The 17,051-nt window shown below is 42.3% G+C and overlaps 1 protein-coding gene across 2 annotated transcripts in view; it reads left to right on the top strand.

The window, feature by feature from the left end:
• Positions 1-17,051, top strand: part of ARFGEF1 (ADP ribosylation factor guanine nucleotide exchange factor 1) — a 456,734-nt gene that overhangs the window by 14,974 nt on the left and 424,709 nt on the right. For both annotated transcript variants that reach the window (XM_030215298.1, XM_030215307.1), the window contains exons 2-3: positions 7,809-7,839; positions 12,648-12,804. In XM_030215298.1, the coding sequence (XP_030071158.1) occupies positions 7,809-7,839; positions 12,648-12,804 (188 nt within the window). The remainder of the gene's footprint in view (positions 1-7,808; positions 7,840-12,647; positions 12,805-17,051) is intronic.

The raw sequence follows: 17,051 nt of genomic DNA, 5'->3' as shown, positions 1-17,051 counted from the left end.
AAGTTCCCCCCTTGTAGTTGTAGGCTGATTTCTAACCTTCCTCATGATCAAGGATACCCCACGAGGTGAGATTTTGCGTGGAGCCCCAGATCTTTGTCGATTGACAGTCATTTTGTACTTCTTCCATTTTCTTACTATGGCACCAACAGTTGTCTCCTTCTCGCCCAGCGTCTTACTGATGGTTTTGTAGCCCATTCCAGCCTTGTGCAGGTGTATGATCTTGTCCCTGACATCCTTAGACAGCTCCTTGCTCTTGGCCATTTTGTAGAGGTTAGAGTCTGACTGATTCACTGAGTCTGTGGACAGGTGTCTTTCATACAGGTGACCATTGCCGACAGCTGTCTGTCATGCAGGTAACGAGTTGATTTGGAGCATCTACCTGGTCTGTAGGGGCCAGATCTCTTACTGGTTGGTGGGGGATCAAATACTTATTTCCCTCTGCAGAATGCAAATAAATTCATATACTTTCCACAATGTGATTTTCCGGATTTAATTTGTGATGTGCTATCTCTCACTGTTACCAATAACCTACCCTTCAATTATGGGCTGCTCATGTCTTTGTCAGTGGGCAAACTTACAAAATCAGCAAGGGATCAAATACTTATTTCCACCACTGTATGTGCATGGTTTAGTACTGATCCCATCGTGCCCGCCTCCCTGACCTCTTCACACATGACTATAAAAGGTGCCACAATCACATCCTGCAAGATTTTGTAGTATTCCACCCTCAGCCCATCAGGGCCCGGGACCTTAGCCAGCTTCAGTCGCTTAATAACTTGCTGCACTTCCTTCCTCTGTATTGGGGTATTGGTGCATTCAACACCCTGTGCTGTTCCTCCGATACCATGGGCAACCCTACCCCTTTAAGGAATTCTGCACACTTTCCCTCCAAAAAATCCCCTTTTTTATATAGCGACGAGTAACATCCAACGAATTCTCTTTGGATATCCTTTAATTGAGTACTAACCTTACCGTCCCTATCCCTTATTTTATTTATAAATTTCCTCACTGTCTTCTGTTTCACTAAGGACGCCAGCTGTTTGCCTGTCTTGTTACCCCATCGATGAAGTTTATATTTATATAACCTAATATTATAAAGTGCCTTCTCCTCCAGCACCTCCTGCATCTCCTTCCTGCATTCCATGTATGCCTTCCTATTGGTCTCAGAAGAGAGCCCAGTAAGTGCTCGGCGGGCATCTCTCAGTTTCATTGTAAGGGCTTTTATTCGTTCCCCATGTTTCTTAATATGGGAGGCCACATAAGAGATAATCTTCCCTCGCAGCACTCGAGGCCTCCCAGAATATTCTCGGATTCACCTCCGGCACCTCATTATCCGTTATATAATCCATCCAGCTGTTCCTCAGATTTTGAAACTCCCTGCTCTGATATAACGCCGGGTTCATCTGCCAGCGGCCTGGCCTTCCCCTCTCCCCCATTGCAAGTCCATCCACACTGGTGAGTGGTCAGATACATCTGGCTCCCCAATCTCCGTTCGAAATGTTTTCAGGCTCACCAAGTGGGATACTAACAGATAGTCAAGATGAGAGTGAACCCCATGGGGATGAGAGAAAAAGGTAAAATCAGCCTCATCCAAGTGTTGGTGGCGCTACATATCCACTAGGTCTAACTCCTTCATCAGCAGATTTACTCCCCTATCTTCATGGTCTGTTCCCGCCCTCTGTGGGGGTTTGCAATCTATTGAAGGATCACTTGTAATGTTAAAGTCCCCCCCCCCCCCCCCCCCATATTATCAGCAGATAGTGATCGAACGTTACTAATTTAGCTGCCAGCAGAGTAAAGAATTTGTGGGAATAGACGTTGGGTGCGTAAACGCTACACAGCCCCACCTTTATGCCTTGTAACTCTCCTGCCACTATAAGGAATCTACCTTCTGAGTCTTGATACAGTCTGTGTAGGTCGAATGCTACTGTTTTCCTGAACAGTATAGCTACCCCTCGCTGCCTCCCATTATAAGATGCAAAGAAAACGTCTCCTACCCAATCCCTCTTTAACTTAATATGTTCCAACCTGTTCAAATGGGTTTTCTGTATCATGGCTACGTCAACCTTCTGCCTCTTAAGTGCCTGTAATATTTTGGTTCGTTTTATTGGGGAATGCACTCCATCAACATTCAGTGTCACTGTCTTTAAATTAGCCATGTAACCCTGTACACAACCAAGCTACTTGTTCATAAATCACTTTTACTATCTGGGTGCCTCCCTGCTGAGCCCCCAGAACAGTCTCCCACTCCTCCATTCCCACACACTGCGCTGCCCCTTGCCTCTCTTTCTTCTTACCCCAAGACCTCTGCGTCTGCTCCCGTGCTGACCAAATGAGTAGCCAAAAAGACCCTTGCCCCCCCTCTCCATCCCTTCCTTTCCCTGACCAGACCACCCCTCGCCCTTCCTTACATCCCTCCCATGGAATCATCATCCTTATACCACACGTGCCCCTTTTTTCATTCCAGTTCTCAACACTTGTACCCCTCTTACACACCACCAACTCCCCCGGACTCCTTTTCCCCCTCTGTATCCCTCCCCCCCCCCCATGACTCCCCAATAGGTTTCATTCCTAACAAGTAGAAAAACATGTCAATCTTTAACTGAGTATGTCATGAACACATTGAAACAGAGAGCGCCCAATGGGGAGCTCCCTTAACTTTCCAGTTCTCTTAACGTGTAGGGCGTGTATGCAGCAGTTCAAGGTTAAAAGCCTCCAGAATCCGCAGGGCCACCACGCCCGCTACTAATGCCCTCCGATTATACGACAGTGCGCCCCCATCTGCGGCTGTGAAGCGCACCGTCCCACAACCAGGGTCAAGGCCTCCCATGCCAGCCGCCACCCTGTCCATAAACACACCATGCAGAACATCTCAGTTCCATACAGTCTTTCTCAGTGTACATTACCATGAAGGCCCATGTCACCCTGCAGCTCCTGTCTTACTTCAAGTTAGCCACAAAAGCTTCCAATGCTGCCGATTCACTGAAATACAGAGTCTTGTTCTCATGCAGCACCCGGACCTTCGCCGGGTATAACAAAGCAAACCGGACTCCCTTCTCATACAGTCTTTTACAATGGCACCCCATTAACTTCCGTTGGTCGGAGACTATGGCCGAGTAGTCCTGGAAAAGCATGATTTTCTCTCCTTCGTATTCTAGGCCTGGCTTGCCTCGATATGCCTGCAAAATGGATTCCTTGTCCATATAATTTAACAATTTCGCCAGCACCTGCCTCAGCCTGCTCTCAGTTGTTCTCGCCGCTCCCAATCTGTGCACTCTCTCCACTTGTAAGGTTTTTCCCACCAAAATCTAGGCCCAGCTTTGTGTGGCGCCACTGTTCCACGAATTTCCGAAGGTCAGGTGCTTTAACAGATTCAGGGATACCCATGATCGGAAGATTATTGCGTCTACTGCAGTTTTCCAGATCGTCCGCTTTCTGCTGCAGCTGCTCACACTTTCGCTCAAGTGCTGCTATTCTGCCACCCGTGCCCACAGCCGCGTCTTCACACTGCGATACCCGATCCTCCACCTGCTGCAGACGGGCACTTTGACGCTCTGACACTTTGCGGATTTGATCTACGGACGTCTGCAGTTTGGATAGTTTTTCTTCCAGCATCGCCGAGATTTGTTGCGCCAGGTCCCTTACCAGCTCTGATGGCATCGGCCCTACCATCGGCGTTTCGGGAACCGCTGCCATCTTGGTCTGTTCAGCACAAGGACTCTTCCTCCCCTGTGGAGTCTTTGCGGGCATACCCTTTTTTTTCCGGGTATTGAGAGCTCCCGAGTCGCTTTTCACCCTCCTCTCATGTTCCAAAGTCTATTTGCCCTGTCTGGGAATCACTACGGGGGGGGGGGAGGGATCGCAGGCTATTTACCTGATTTTTATGCTATCAGATCGGAGCCAGTGTCTGAGGCGTCCGCTCAGCTCAGCGTCATCACGTGACCCATCTTTTGGGATTAAATCTTAGTTGCCAAATATCGGTCCATTCCTCTAGCTTCGCTAGGTCCTTCCTCATGTCATTCACACCCTCCAGGGTGTCCACCCTGTTGCAGAGTTTAGTATCATCCGCAAAGAGACAAACTTTACCAGATAGCTCTTCCACAATATCGCTCACAAAGACGTTAAAAAGAGCCGGCCCTAGGACCAATCCCTGCGGTACTCCACTGACTACCTCCTTTTCTTCAGAGCAAGCACCATGTACCACCACCCTCTGTCTCCTACCATTCAACCAATTTTTTACCCAATCCGTTACTCTAGGTCCCACACTGAGGGCACTCAATTTATTTATCAGTCGCCTGTGCGGAACCGTGTCAAAGGCTTTGCTGAAATCCAAGTACATCACATCAAGTGCCCCTCCCACATCCAACTGTTTGGTCACCCAGTCGAAGAAGACAGTCGGGTTCGTCTGACACGACCTGCCACTAGTGAAGCTATGCTGCCTCAGGTCCCGCATTCCATGTAGTTCAAGAAATGTCAATTCTCCTCTTAGAAGCGTTTCCATTAGCTTACTCACCACCAAGGTCAGACTGACAGGTCTGTAATTCCCTACCTCCTCCTTACTTCCACTCTTGTGCAAGGGAACCACATCCGCCCTTCTCCGGTTCTTCTGAAGTTCATTCAGGATGGTCTTCAAAAGGGATTGACATATAATTCCCTTCGAGTGCAGGTGGCCGCACTAGCTTGTTTTAGGGGCAAACTGGACGGTTCCTCTTTAGCAGCTCACTCTGATGTCCGTTTCCTACGTGGGGCTCTTCAGCTTCGGCCTCCTCTTCGGCAGCCGGGCCCGGCGTGGCAGTTGAATGTGGTACTACGAGCCCTTCAGGCCCCACCATTTGAGCTGTTGAATAAGGTTTCTGAGAAGGATCTAACACTTAAGACAAGTGTTTTTGGTGACCATTGCTTCGGCTAGGAGGATTTCTGAAATTCAGGCTTTATCTTCCAGAGTTCCTTTTTTGCAGTTTTCTGAAGGGGGGGGGGGGGGGGGGGGGGTGTCGATCCGGACGGTGCCGTTGTTTCTACCTAAAGTGGTTTTGGCTTTCCATGTCAATCAGGCGGTTTATCTTCCGTCTTTTCGAAGAGAGGATTATCCGGGAGAGTTTGCCTCGCTACATTTCCTGGATGTGCGGAGATCCTTGTTTCGGTACTTGCAGATCTCTAACGAGTTTCGATGCTCAGATCATCTCTTTGTGCTCTTGTTGAGAAGCGTCTAAGGCTTCCATTGCTCGCTGGATTAGAGAAGCCATTGGAGCGATGTATCTGCTACAAGGGCAGGTGTCTCCAGTGGCCCTGAAGGCGCATTCTACTCGGGCACAGGCGGCTTCTTGGGTGGAGGCGTTGGCCTTATCTCTGGAAGAGATTTGTCGGATGGCTACTTGGGCGTCCTGTCATACTTTTGCGAAGCATTACAGGCTAGACGAGTCTGCTCAGGAGGATGTGAGTTTTGGGGCAGGAGTGTTGGCGCGGGGAGCGTCAGCTTCCCACCCTACTTAAGGAATGCTTTGGTACATCCCACTAGTTCCTGGATTCATCTGCTGCAAGTGACAAGGAAGGTAAAATTATGTCTTACCTGATAATTTTCTTTCCTTTTAACGCAGCTGATGAATCAAGGATCCCTCCCTAGTTCAGCCGACGTTTTTTTCATTTTCCGCGCAGTGTGGTTATTTTTTCCTTCCAGGTTCTCTTTTGCAGAGTTCAGACAGATATGGGAACACGGAAAGGATTCCGATTTCTGGATCAAGTTGCAGTTTTTCGAAGTTCTTATTTGGTTCTCTGTTTTTTCATAGTGAAGATGGTTTCTGGTTGTTATTGGTTTCATATTTTTGGCCTTGGCAAATGCTTACGAATGACATACTAACTGAGGAAGGAGCTGGCCATCTGGCATCACTGCCTTTAGTTTGTTTATCTCTATCTCCACCTGCTGGTAGGCGGACTTAACCCACTAGTTCCTGGATTCATCTGCTGCGTTAAAGGAAAGAAAATTATCAGGTAAGACATAATTTTACCTTTTTGAAGCTAACCAAATAAATGTTTTCACTGTAAATTTGTAAGCCACATTGAACCAATCCACTTTGGAAAATTGTGGGATATAAATACAAAAAAATAAAATAAAATACTGGAGTTGCAGTCAAAACCTAGCCGAATACTTCTTGCCATTTGCGGGACACAGAGTGTAAAGTCTGCCCGGCACTGTCCTTACATTCCAAAATACTGGAGTTTCCGTCAAAGCTCTCATTTTTGTCACCTTCCTCAGGACCGCTTCAAGTCTTCTTACATCTTTTCAAGATGTGGCCTCCAAAACTGAACACAATACTCCAGGTGAGGCTTCACCAACGACTTGTACAGGGGCATCAGCATCTTCTTTCTTCTGCTGATTACACCTCTCTGTATACAGCCTATCATCCTTCTGGTTATAGCCACCGCTTTGTTGCACTGTTTTGTCTCCTTCAGGTCCTCAGATACTGTCACCCCAAGGTCTCTCTCCCGGTCTGTGCATATCAACCTCTCACCACCCAACACATACGTCTCCCCTGGATTTCTACTCCCTAAGTGTTTCACTCTGCACTTCTTTGCATTGAATTTTAATTACCAAACATTAAGACCATTCTTCTAACTTTTACAGATCCTTTTTCATGTTCTTTGGATAATATGACTAAGCACCTGCAAGAGGCCAAGAGCAGGACCACTGTGTCTGTTATTCTATCCTTCTACAGTTGAAAGCTCCATATGATTTTCAGGCTTTAGCTTGAATATTGATATTTCACGAATGTTTATGGAGGCTAGAGTAAAGGACATCACATTGTTGGCAGAAAAAATAGTCTTATAGGAGACCCAGTGTAAGGTACTGATGTGCCTCTATCAGCATCAGGCTGACAAAGCTGGACAATTGATTCATCTCTTTATTAACAGAGAGGACATGCCAGAGAGAGTAGAAAATAAGGAGTTAGCTAAGAAAAGTTATGATCAAGAGTTGGCAAGATCTGAATGGAAAAAAGTGTATAGTCTTATATCTGGAATAGTGAAATCCAAGAAAGCAGTACAGGGGCAAGAAGTGACATACTGATGCACATTAAACAGGAAAGAGTTCTAAGGATTATGATATGATGATTTCACGTTAGCAAGTCGTTGTCAAGTGCTGGGGAAATGACAGGGTGCATAAGGAAATGTGCTGTCAGAGAGCCTTTGTACAAGTCATTGGTAAAAAGTAATCTGGAATATTGTCTAAATTTGAAGACGTATTAGGAAAGTTGTGAAAATGGTGACCAATTTAAGGGGGATTTGAGTTAGAAAATGGTGATCTGGTTGAGAAGAAGCAGTTTAGTGTTATTTTTATGAACAGTTGCAAGGATATTTTCACATAGTCCATTCTGTATTACCTACAGAGATGAATAAACTTGTTTCTTGGCCCTCTCTGTCCAGCATTTGCTTCTGTTTCTAGTTAGTGTTTCTTTTGTAGTCAAAGCTATTCTCCATTGTAAACCAATCATAATATTGTTCTTGACTCAAGGAAATCTGGTTAGTGAATTTAGGATGTTAATCTCTCAGTTGCACCTGTTTTAGTATATATACTTTCTGGGAATGTTCTGCTTCCTCTTTTAGAAAGAATATTGTTAAAAACTTGCTAAGCTTATGGAAGGTTTTATTTTCTCTGTTAAATAACATTTTGAAATACTATGATATATGTTTATTCATTAAGTGGTGGTGGACATATCAGTACTCACAACTTGTTAATGCAGACTTATTTGAAAAGCTGCTGATTTATGTACTGTTCCCTCTGGTTAATATGGTAAAACATTCTTTTTCTTTTTCAGAGGAAATAAAAGCTGAAACCGAAAAGCAAAGGTAGGTGCTGTATTCTTTTTTTTCTCTAACACACAAGGTACGTTTTGAATTTGTACCCTGTCAGCTCTGTGAAAGTGGATTAGCAGTTTCCATGGGGAGAAGTTTTTAGCATTCATTATATGCTTGAGGCAAGCCATACACTGCATATTCATCTCCTTCAGAACCAAATGTGTAACATTTCTCTAAATTTTTAAAGCATGGAATATAAAATTATGGGTTTTTTTAAAAATGGAAATATTAGAAATGTTCGGATCTGATATGTGCAATACTTTTTTTATTAGAAGATTTACATTTTTTACTTGAAGAACATAAAAGTTGTTGAGGTCATTTTCAAAATAATCTAGTAAGAGTTAGCAGGATAGATTCCATGAGTTGAAAATTGCCCTATAAAATTGTGTTTCCTTAGTATCCTCACCAGACCAGTATAGAATCTGTGGGTTGTGTCCATTGACCCGTGGATGGAGATAGACAAAGAAAAAAATTCTGAATACTTAGCCCTATAACGTCTCCGTGCAGCAACAGATCCTTGGTATTTCTCTGTTTCCAGCAGATGGTGATGACACACTATGCAGCTAATGGGATTGGGAATTGATTTACCGCCTTTCTGTGGTTTTTGCAACTACATTCAAAGCGGTTTACATATTATTTGTACCTGGAGCAATGGACGGTTAGATGACTTGCCCAGAGTCACAAGGAGCTGCAGTGAGAATCGAATCCAGTTCCCCAGGATCAAAGTCTGTTGCATTAACCACTGGGCTACTCTTCCACTCCTTTATGGACTGTTTAATGAAGAAAGTCCTGAAGCAATTACAGAGATGGGCACTAGCTGAGCAGGAGGGTTACCTCTTAACAGGTTTTATGCTCCTAGAAACAGAAAAGACAACTTTGAGAATGGAGCAGAGATGATAGTTTGAGGCCCCATGGTCTTTCTTCATATGATGTTTTGGAGACAAAGAAGTAGGTTTATTGGCTCACAGTAAGTAAGTAGCATGCCAGTTTTTATTTCTTGAGGCTACATTGGTCAGCACTGAGGTTTCAGGTAAGACTGCCAAAATACGTTTTCTATATGGCGAGGCCTCATCTCTTCAGCCACTTCTTCGGACATTTGGATGTTGAACTGCTTGTTGCCTGGTTGGAGCACCAGGTTTGAAAAGCATTTAGACCAAAACAGCAAACTTGGAATAAAATATCTACCTATTCTGCTCAAGTAACTCTTGACTCACAGCCAGAAGCCTCTGTGCAGCACATCAAGTAAACTGTTTGCCTTGGCAGGCTTTCTCCGGATGCCATGTTGGGTTATTAGATGCTCCCATTTTGGGGGAGGTAGGGGAGAGTCTTGACTGTGTACCAGTGTTGTAACAGGCCCAGTATACCCAGTTCCGAGTGTGGGTAAAGCTCCCCAGAATTAGTGGCTACTCTGGAATGGTTTTGGAGTCTCAAGAGATTATTAATTGTTGGAGCAATCCTTGGAAGCACTAGGTGCAGGATTCCTCATTGATGGGTCCTTTTACTAAGGTGCGCTGAAAAATAGCTTGTGGTAGTGTGTAGGTGCGGGTTTTGGGCATGCACTGATCCATTTTTCAGGGCATCTGTAAAAAAAGGCCTTTTAAAATTTTTGCTGAAAATGGATGTGTGGCAAAATCAAAATTGCTGCATTTTTTTTGGGTCTGCGACCTTACCACCTGCCATTGACTTAGCGGTAAAGTCTCACGCGGTAACCGGGTGGTAATAACCTACGCGCATCAAATGCCACTTGGCACGTATCGAAAATAAAAATGATTTTTTTAGCCACGCATATTGGATGCTCGCCAAAAATGAAATTACCGCAAGAGCCACGTGGTAACCAGGTGGTAACTCCATTTTGGCACGCATTGGGCGCATGTAGATGCTTACATGGCTTAGTGAAAGGGCCCCTGAGTATTTCTGAGTCTCTCCAACCCCTTGCGGTTATTATTCTCTGGAGAGTATCCTTTGTTCCCAGGTTGCACTTGCCATTATTATTGTGGCAGGTCTGTAGAGTTTATACAGACTGTTTTGCAGCGGCCCTTATCCTTGAGGGATGGACAAAAAACAAAACAAAACCCAGTACCCACAGAGTAGGCCCATGTACACCAAATCACAGGTCAATTTCCTCTTCCAGTGGTCTCAACTGGACTTTCTGGGGGGGATGAGGGGATTGGGAGAGTTCTTGTTGGGATTGTTTCTGCTTTCCTCCACATGGGCTTTTATTTCCAAATAACTCAGGATTTAGATGTTGGCTATAGTCCTGGAACCTTATGGCTGGACGGTGCTCTGGTGAAGTATTTAAGAGCATTCCTTTATACATGATCCAGGCTTGGTTTTTTTTCTTAGCTTTACATACAAATATACCTCAATTGCATGTTGTACAGGTGGCTGGGAAGGTGTTGACAGAAGAAAGCATTGTGATCATGTGTGTTTTCTATGTCAACTATTAGATTTTTAACACATTTTTTTAAAGATATATACTATTTACAAATTAAAGATACCATCATGGGCAGCATTATGACCCTTTTTCCTTCACCCCCTTACATACAGACTTTGAGAGGCGTCACTTATTTTTTCCAGATATAATCAATACGTATATGCATGAAAGTGATATATAGATGGGCAATCCTAATTTGATTGGCTCAGAAGAATTGTGGGAATTTTTTGATTAGTTGAATGAATGTGACAGTGACATACAATCTACAATGTGTATTCACAATCTATTATATTTTGGATTTATACATATCTCAGAATCATCAAGGTATCTTAACATCTTTACATGGAAGACCCACAAAGGGTAATATATTACTGCAGTGCAAAAGAGTTTCCACCCTAGGAGTTTCTGGGATAATATTCTGAATGGGCAGTTTTTGAGATATTGTCACTTGTGTACTGTGCATCAAGAATTTAAAGGTCAAGCAGTTATGAAACAAAAGTTCTGAGAAAGATGTTATTCTTCATCACTCATTAAGAAAGCTTATAAATGAGCATTTTTTTGTCAAATATGACCTCGTCATAAAACAAAAACTAAGTGATCTGATTCATGTGTTTTTATTTTACTGTGTTTCTTTTGTGCACATGACATCTAGCAGATAATTAAAAAGTACTGGCATGCATTACAAGTACACCTGGTGTTTGAGAGTCTATCTAGAGTAGTGTTCCACTATGGATGCAGTTTGAAAGATATATTGACAAAATCATACTTGTGTGTAGCAGTATCTACATCTGAACAGTATGGCCACTGTATATATAGTGATTATGCTGTAGAGAAATATCAGGTAGTTCATCCTCGTGGCAATATCTAATACGAACTTTGATAAGCAGTGGACTTTCAAATTATATGCTTGATATTTGCTCCTGTGCATTGGTATATATTGGACAGACAAAATGAAAGGTAGAATTGTGGAAAATCTTAGTAATAGATGTACCTCTTATTCCACATTGGAAAACTTCATGTTACATTTTATCAGATCTTTGTTTTGTACTTGTTGATACTATTTCTTTGCCACTGGGAGAAAATACATAAGAGATAGCAGCATTGGATTTATAGGTGGAACACTGTTGTTCCATTCATTCTGAATAATGAAATTGAATGGCATGTCTTCTGTTGTTTATTTCCTGATTTTCTAATTTGTCTGGCTCTTTATAGATATTTTTATAGATATTATTTTATTTTTTTTATTTTTCAGATATATAGTTAACAGTTTTGACTGGTTGATATACATACCATTTGGGTCATTGGAACCATTATAATTCATTCCCTGGATGATGTCATGAATGTTGGCGTTCTCCAGGGGTTAGGGCTCTGGTGGTGAAGTGGAGTTCCGTCTAAAGTAACTATCCCAACAAAATAATTTTAAAATGTATATTTTGAAGAGTTATTAGTTTGAAATGAAAATTTTTTTATATTTAACTTTGACTAATTAAAACTTAATTATTATAGAAAATTCTTTGCAGTATTAATATGTTGAGTTATTCTCTCACTGAGGGAGCCTATGAGGATGAAACGTGGACCATATAGGAGATTTTTTTTTTGCTGGCAAATTATACATCATTTGCTGGACACATCTTAGTTGTGGAATTCCAACATTTGAACATTTATTGCAGAGAAGTACTTCTTCACCTCTCTAATCAATTAATTTTTTTAAGTGATGCCCAAGTCCCCAATACATAGCCAGAAAATAGTCCAGAAAGTCCTTGTCTGTCTTCTGACAGCCACATTTAAGAGGTGCATAAAAGCTACAGAAATGTCAGCTTAAAAGCTGTGGATCAGCCAATAATGATTGAACTGGGGAGCACTGAGCTCACCCACACACCTGGTGGGATAAAGTGCTTTAGTAAATATCTGATTAATGTAGCAGCTGTTTTTATTACCTACTTGAAATGTTTGAGTTCTGATATGTGGTTCTGTGTAGTTTATCTACAAGAATGTAAAATTGAATATGTATTTGTGATCTGTTTCTCAAATGATCAGGTTGTCACTGAAGATCTTGCATCTGAAGGGTACAAAGATAATGATTCAGTTCTTGTTGCCATTTGTATTCTCATTATGCTAGTCCTGAATTTTGGGTTAATATATTTTTGCTAATATGCATTGTTGTAAAGATCTCCTTTACATTGTTAAAGTTTAGAAAACTGAACAACTTAAAAATATATTACTACTACTACTTATCATTTCTATAGCGCCACCAGACATACGCAGCGCTTCACAGTTGAACATGAAGAGACATTCTGTGAGTAAAATGTGAGAAGAGAATACAGAAGCTACATGTCCTAATCAGAATTCTTTTTTTTCTATTCAGCCTCCCTCATGAAGATGGCAAGCCTGGGTCTAGCACTCTTCCACCAGTAAAATCAAAGACCAGCTTTATTGAAGCAGACAAGTACTTCTTACCATTTGAACTGGCATGTCAATCCAGATGCCCCAGGATTGTTAGTACATCTCTGGATTGTTTACAGGTCTGTTGTAGAGTTCTTTAATACTTAATCACAGTTTTGTTCTGTATCTGTCCAATAGTGTTAGTGAATCATCTCATGGATAAGTTTGAAAATATCTTTATCTGCTAAGGCATGGTCTGTTTATTTTAACCAAAACTTGAGATTGAGAGCTAGTTTGTTTACCATACTGTTTGCCTTTCATAGCTCTTAAGCACTTTTAAATCTGATTCATAGTCGGTGACATCAGTCCCAAGGAGTCCAGGGTCTACAAGGGTTGCTGGGAATATGTAGACAACAATGAGTTGGTGATCTTCCCCACTATTGATTGTCAATAGAGTTCACCAGGAAGGGGTGTTGAATGATACCAACTCAAGAAACGGAAGTGTCAACATTGTATGATGATGATGCAAGGTGTCGAGAATGTGAAGATACTGACATCCTCTGTATTCTTGAGGTGCCCCCTAGATGGAGGGTGAATCATCTTTCTTGGTAACAGAGGGGGTGCACCAGCCTCCAAAGCCCTGGGGCCAAGCCACTGATGCACTTTGGATGTCTTCTCATACTGCACCCCCTTTGAAATTGACATTAACAGTCTTCGAAGAGGAGATGGATAAGAGGATTGATGAGAGGCTATCTTATTACCTTGCTTGATGTGATATCTTGGCTTTGATGTCAGTGCATAGAATCATTCAGCTGATCAGTGAGATCTGTGTACTGCCTTGTGGTGATTTATTGATGCTAGGGCCTTGGAGTCAGTGTTAGCTATCCCTTTATCCATCTCAAAAGTATCCAGAAAAGAAGGTTCCCTGAGGCAACGGCATACTTCAGAGTCTAGATGGCCACAGTCAAAGATTGCACTCACTGAGGCTTTGACATCTGGCGTGCCGCAACCTCTAATGTTTTAGAGTACTTCTTTGGGTCTGTTTCAGAGCAGTGCTGGCATTCTGAATGTTAGCCTTTTTTCTGGAATAGAGGGCTCTATTGGTTTTCACCTCAGATCTATCACCTCCACAGGAAAAAAAGTCTCCCCCAGAGTACCTTCTCTTCACTAAGTTTGTAAGGAGGAACCCAGGGTAGAATTACTGGATGTGTTTCAATTTCTCATTATCTTCCCCATCCAAAGAAAGTCATGATCATACTCATTCCTAAAGTCCTAAAGGATATAAAGATAAAAATGTGGGAGACCCCCCCCCCGCCCCTTTCTGTGTCCTCTGTTATAGTCCAGAAAGCACTTGCTGATGTGCCATGGCCAAGGAATGTGCCATGGCCAAGGAGAAAATCTTTTTGGAGATGAGATCAAGGAGACAGCTTCTTTTATAAAAGAACACTGCGAAACACCCACGTGCTTGCCCTGGATCATCTCTGACTCCTCAGCCTACTGTTTTTCTAGGAGAAATAAGAGTGAGGGACAAAAAAAAAAACAACCCCCCCCACACACGCACACTTAAAGGTTTAAGTATCCTTCTCCCTCCTCTAGACAAGTAGAGCAGGGATTTTGCTCTTGATTGAGAGAAAAAGTCTAAAAGGCCCGGCTTGCTCCTCAGCCAAAGATTGAGATGGATTTTTTACTTCCTCAGCGAGAATATATTGCGGATTCCAGTATCCATACCTGACAAACCTTCTGTAGGAGAGAGGTTATAGTTCTGTGTTACTGATAGAAGGTTAAAAGGGCCAACAGTTATATTCTGAAGATTCTCCATCATGGAGACCAACTGTATCTATTTAACATACTCTCAGTAGCAAACTGATATTTTGGTCAAACTCTCGGCATCAAAAAATACTAATCAAAGAGCACATTCCTTTTAGAGAATAATGTGTTTCAATCTGTTCCACCAAGGGAAAGGGGACATGATTTTATTTCAAGTACTTCTTCACAACAGAGAAAAGGGAGGATTCTGTCTCTTCGTAGACCTGAGTTTTTGGTTTGAGAACAGTTCAAATGTTTTTCATAGGCACCATGATCCTTCTTTTTATTTTCCAAAAAAGACTGGTGATGTTCTCTGGAGCTGAATGATGTGTATACCTTCATAGAGATACGTCAGGTTCCTTGAAGGGAGCCATCCTACCATTTTTGTATCCTGCCCTTTGGCCAAGTGTCAGATCCACATGTTTTTACAAAATGTTTAGCTGTAGTAGCTATGCAATAATATAAGTTTATAAACAATCACTCAAGTCCATCACTTCAGTTAGAATTTATAGGAGCTCCACTAGACATGACCCAGGCAAAAGCCTTTCTCTTCTCTTACCAGAAAGGATAACCTTCCTGGTATCTGTGGTTCAGGAGATTGTATTGAGTCAACAGACATGAGCAGTGGGGCATGCTGAGGTTGTTGAGCCACATAGATTAATGTAACCCATAGCTCCTTTGGTCTTTACGGAAGAAGATATAAGAGATCTACCTGTACCGGAACTTTGGAAGGTTAAGTGCTTTGAAAATGAGCCCCCACATAGTGTATCTGAATTTTCAGAAAGCTTTTGACAAGAGTTCCTCATGAAAGACTCCTGAGAAAATTAAAAAGTCATGGGATAAGAGTCAATGTCCTTCTGTGGATTAGGAATTGGTTATTGGACAGAGAACAGGGTAGGGTTAAATGGCAATTTTTCTCAATGGAGGAGGGTGAACAGTGGAGTGTCGCAGGGATCTGTACTGGAACCAATGCTATTTAACTTATGTATAAATGATCTGAAAAACGGAACGACGAGTGAGGTGACTTAAATTTGCAGATGACACTAAACTATTCAAAGTTGTCAAAACACAAATGGATTGTGAAAAATTGCAAGAATACCTTAGGAAACTGGAAGTCCGGGGATCCAAATGGCAGAATGTGGACAAATGCAAAGTGATGCACATTGGGAAGAATGAATCATAGATAACTGATGCTAGGGTGGACAATACGCTGAAATCTTCTGCCCAGTGTGTGGCGGAGGCCAAAAAAAGCAAAACAGGATGCTAGGAATTATTAATTAGGAAAGGGATGCAAAATAAGACCAAGAATATTATAATGCCTCTGTATTGCTCCATGATGCAACTTCTTCTTTGACTATTGCATTCAGTTTTGGTCGCCATACATCAAAAAAGATATAGCAGAATTAGAAAAGGTTCAAAGAAGAGCGACCAAAATGATAAAGGGGATGGAACTCCTCCCATATAAGGAAAGGTTAAAGAGGTTAGTACATTTCAGCTTAGAAAAGAGACAGCTGAGGGGGGGGGGGGGGTGATATGATTGAGGTCTATAAAACCCTGTGTGATGTAGAAAGGGTAGAAGTGAATCGATTTTTCAATCTTTCAAAAAGTACAAGACCAGGGGATACTCAATGAAATGACATGAAATACTTTTAAAACAAATTGCTGGAAATATGTTTTCACTCAAAGAATGGTTAAGCTCCGGAACTTTTTGCCAGAGGATGTGGTAACAGCATTTAGTGTATCTGGGTTTGAAAAAGGTTTGGACAAGTTCCTGGAGGAAAAGTCCATAGGCTGTTATTGAGATGGACATAGGGGGGGAGCCACTGCTTGGCCCAGGATTGGTGACATGGAATGTTGCTATTAATTGGGTTTCTGTCATGTACTTGTGACCTGTATTGGCCGCTGTTGGAAGCAGGGTACTGGGCTAGATGGACCATTGGTCTGACCCGATATGGCTATTCCTATGTTATGTTTAGAGTGTTTTGGAATATTTTTATTTATTAGGATTTATTTACCGCCTTTTTGAAGGAATTTCCTCAAGGCGGCGTACAGTAAGAGTAGATCAAACATGAGCAATAGGCAGTTACAGCTGTAAAAATATTCAACTAACAATACAAAGTATGGCATGGTATACTATTTGCAATGTCAGCACAATACGTAATAGAACATTATAATTGATAGTGAAGGGTAAGGCAAAGTTGTAACATATAGATGGGTAAGAAAGTAGGAAGAGTTAAAAAGTAAGGTGACTGATTTGAAGAAAGTTGCACATGCGGTCAAAGAGATGGTTAAATATTATCTCAGCTAGAGTAGGAGTGGATAAACATGTCCCGCTGCAGTATGTACAGCCCGAGTCACTCCTTGTGTGTGTGAGTGAGACTAACAAGTTAGTTAATTCTTCCATTAAAGGTGTGGTTGAAGAGCCTAGCCTTCACCTGCTTCCTGAAGTAGAGATAGTCTTGTGTTAAACACAACTTTTCAGGCAGTTCATTCCAGAGTGTGGGGACTACCCTGGAGAAGGCTCGCTTGCGGGTATCACATTGTGTAATGCCTTTTGCAGAGGATGTGGTTAGTGAAAATC

The sequence above is a fragment of the Microcaecilia unicolor genome, chromosome 1 (genome assembly GCF_901765095.1).
Source record: "Microcaecilia unicolor chromosome 1, aMicUni1.1, whole genome shotgun sequence".
Classification (NCBI taxonomy): Eukaryota; Metazoa; Chordata; class Amphibia; order Gymnophiona; family Siphonopidae; genus Microcaecilia; species Microcaecilia unicolor.
This window is presented reverse-complemented; position numbering and strand designations above follow the sequence as displayed.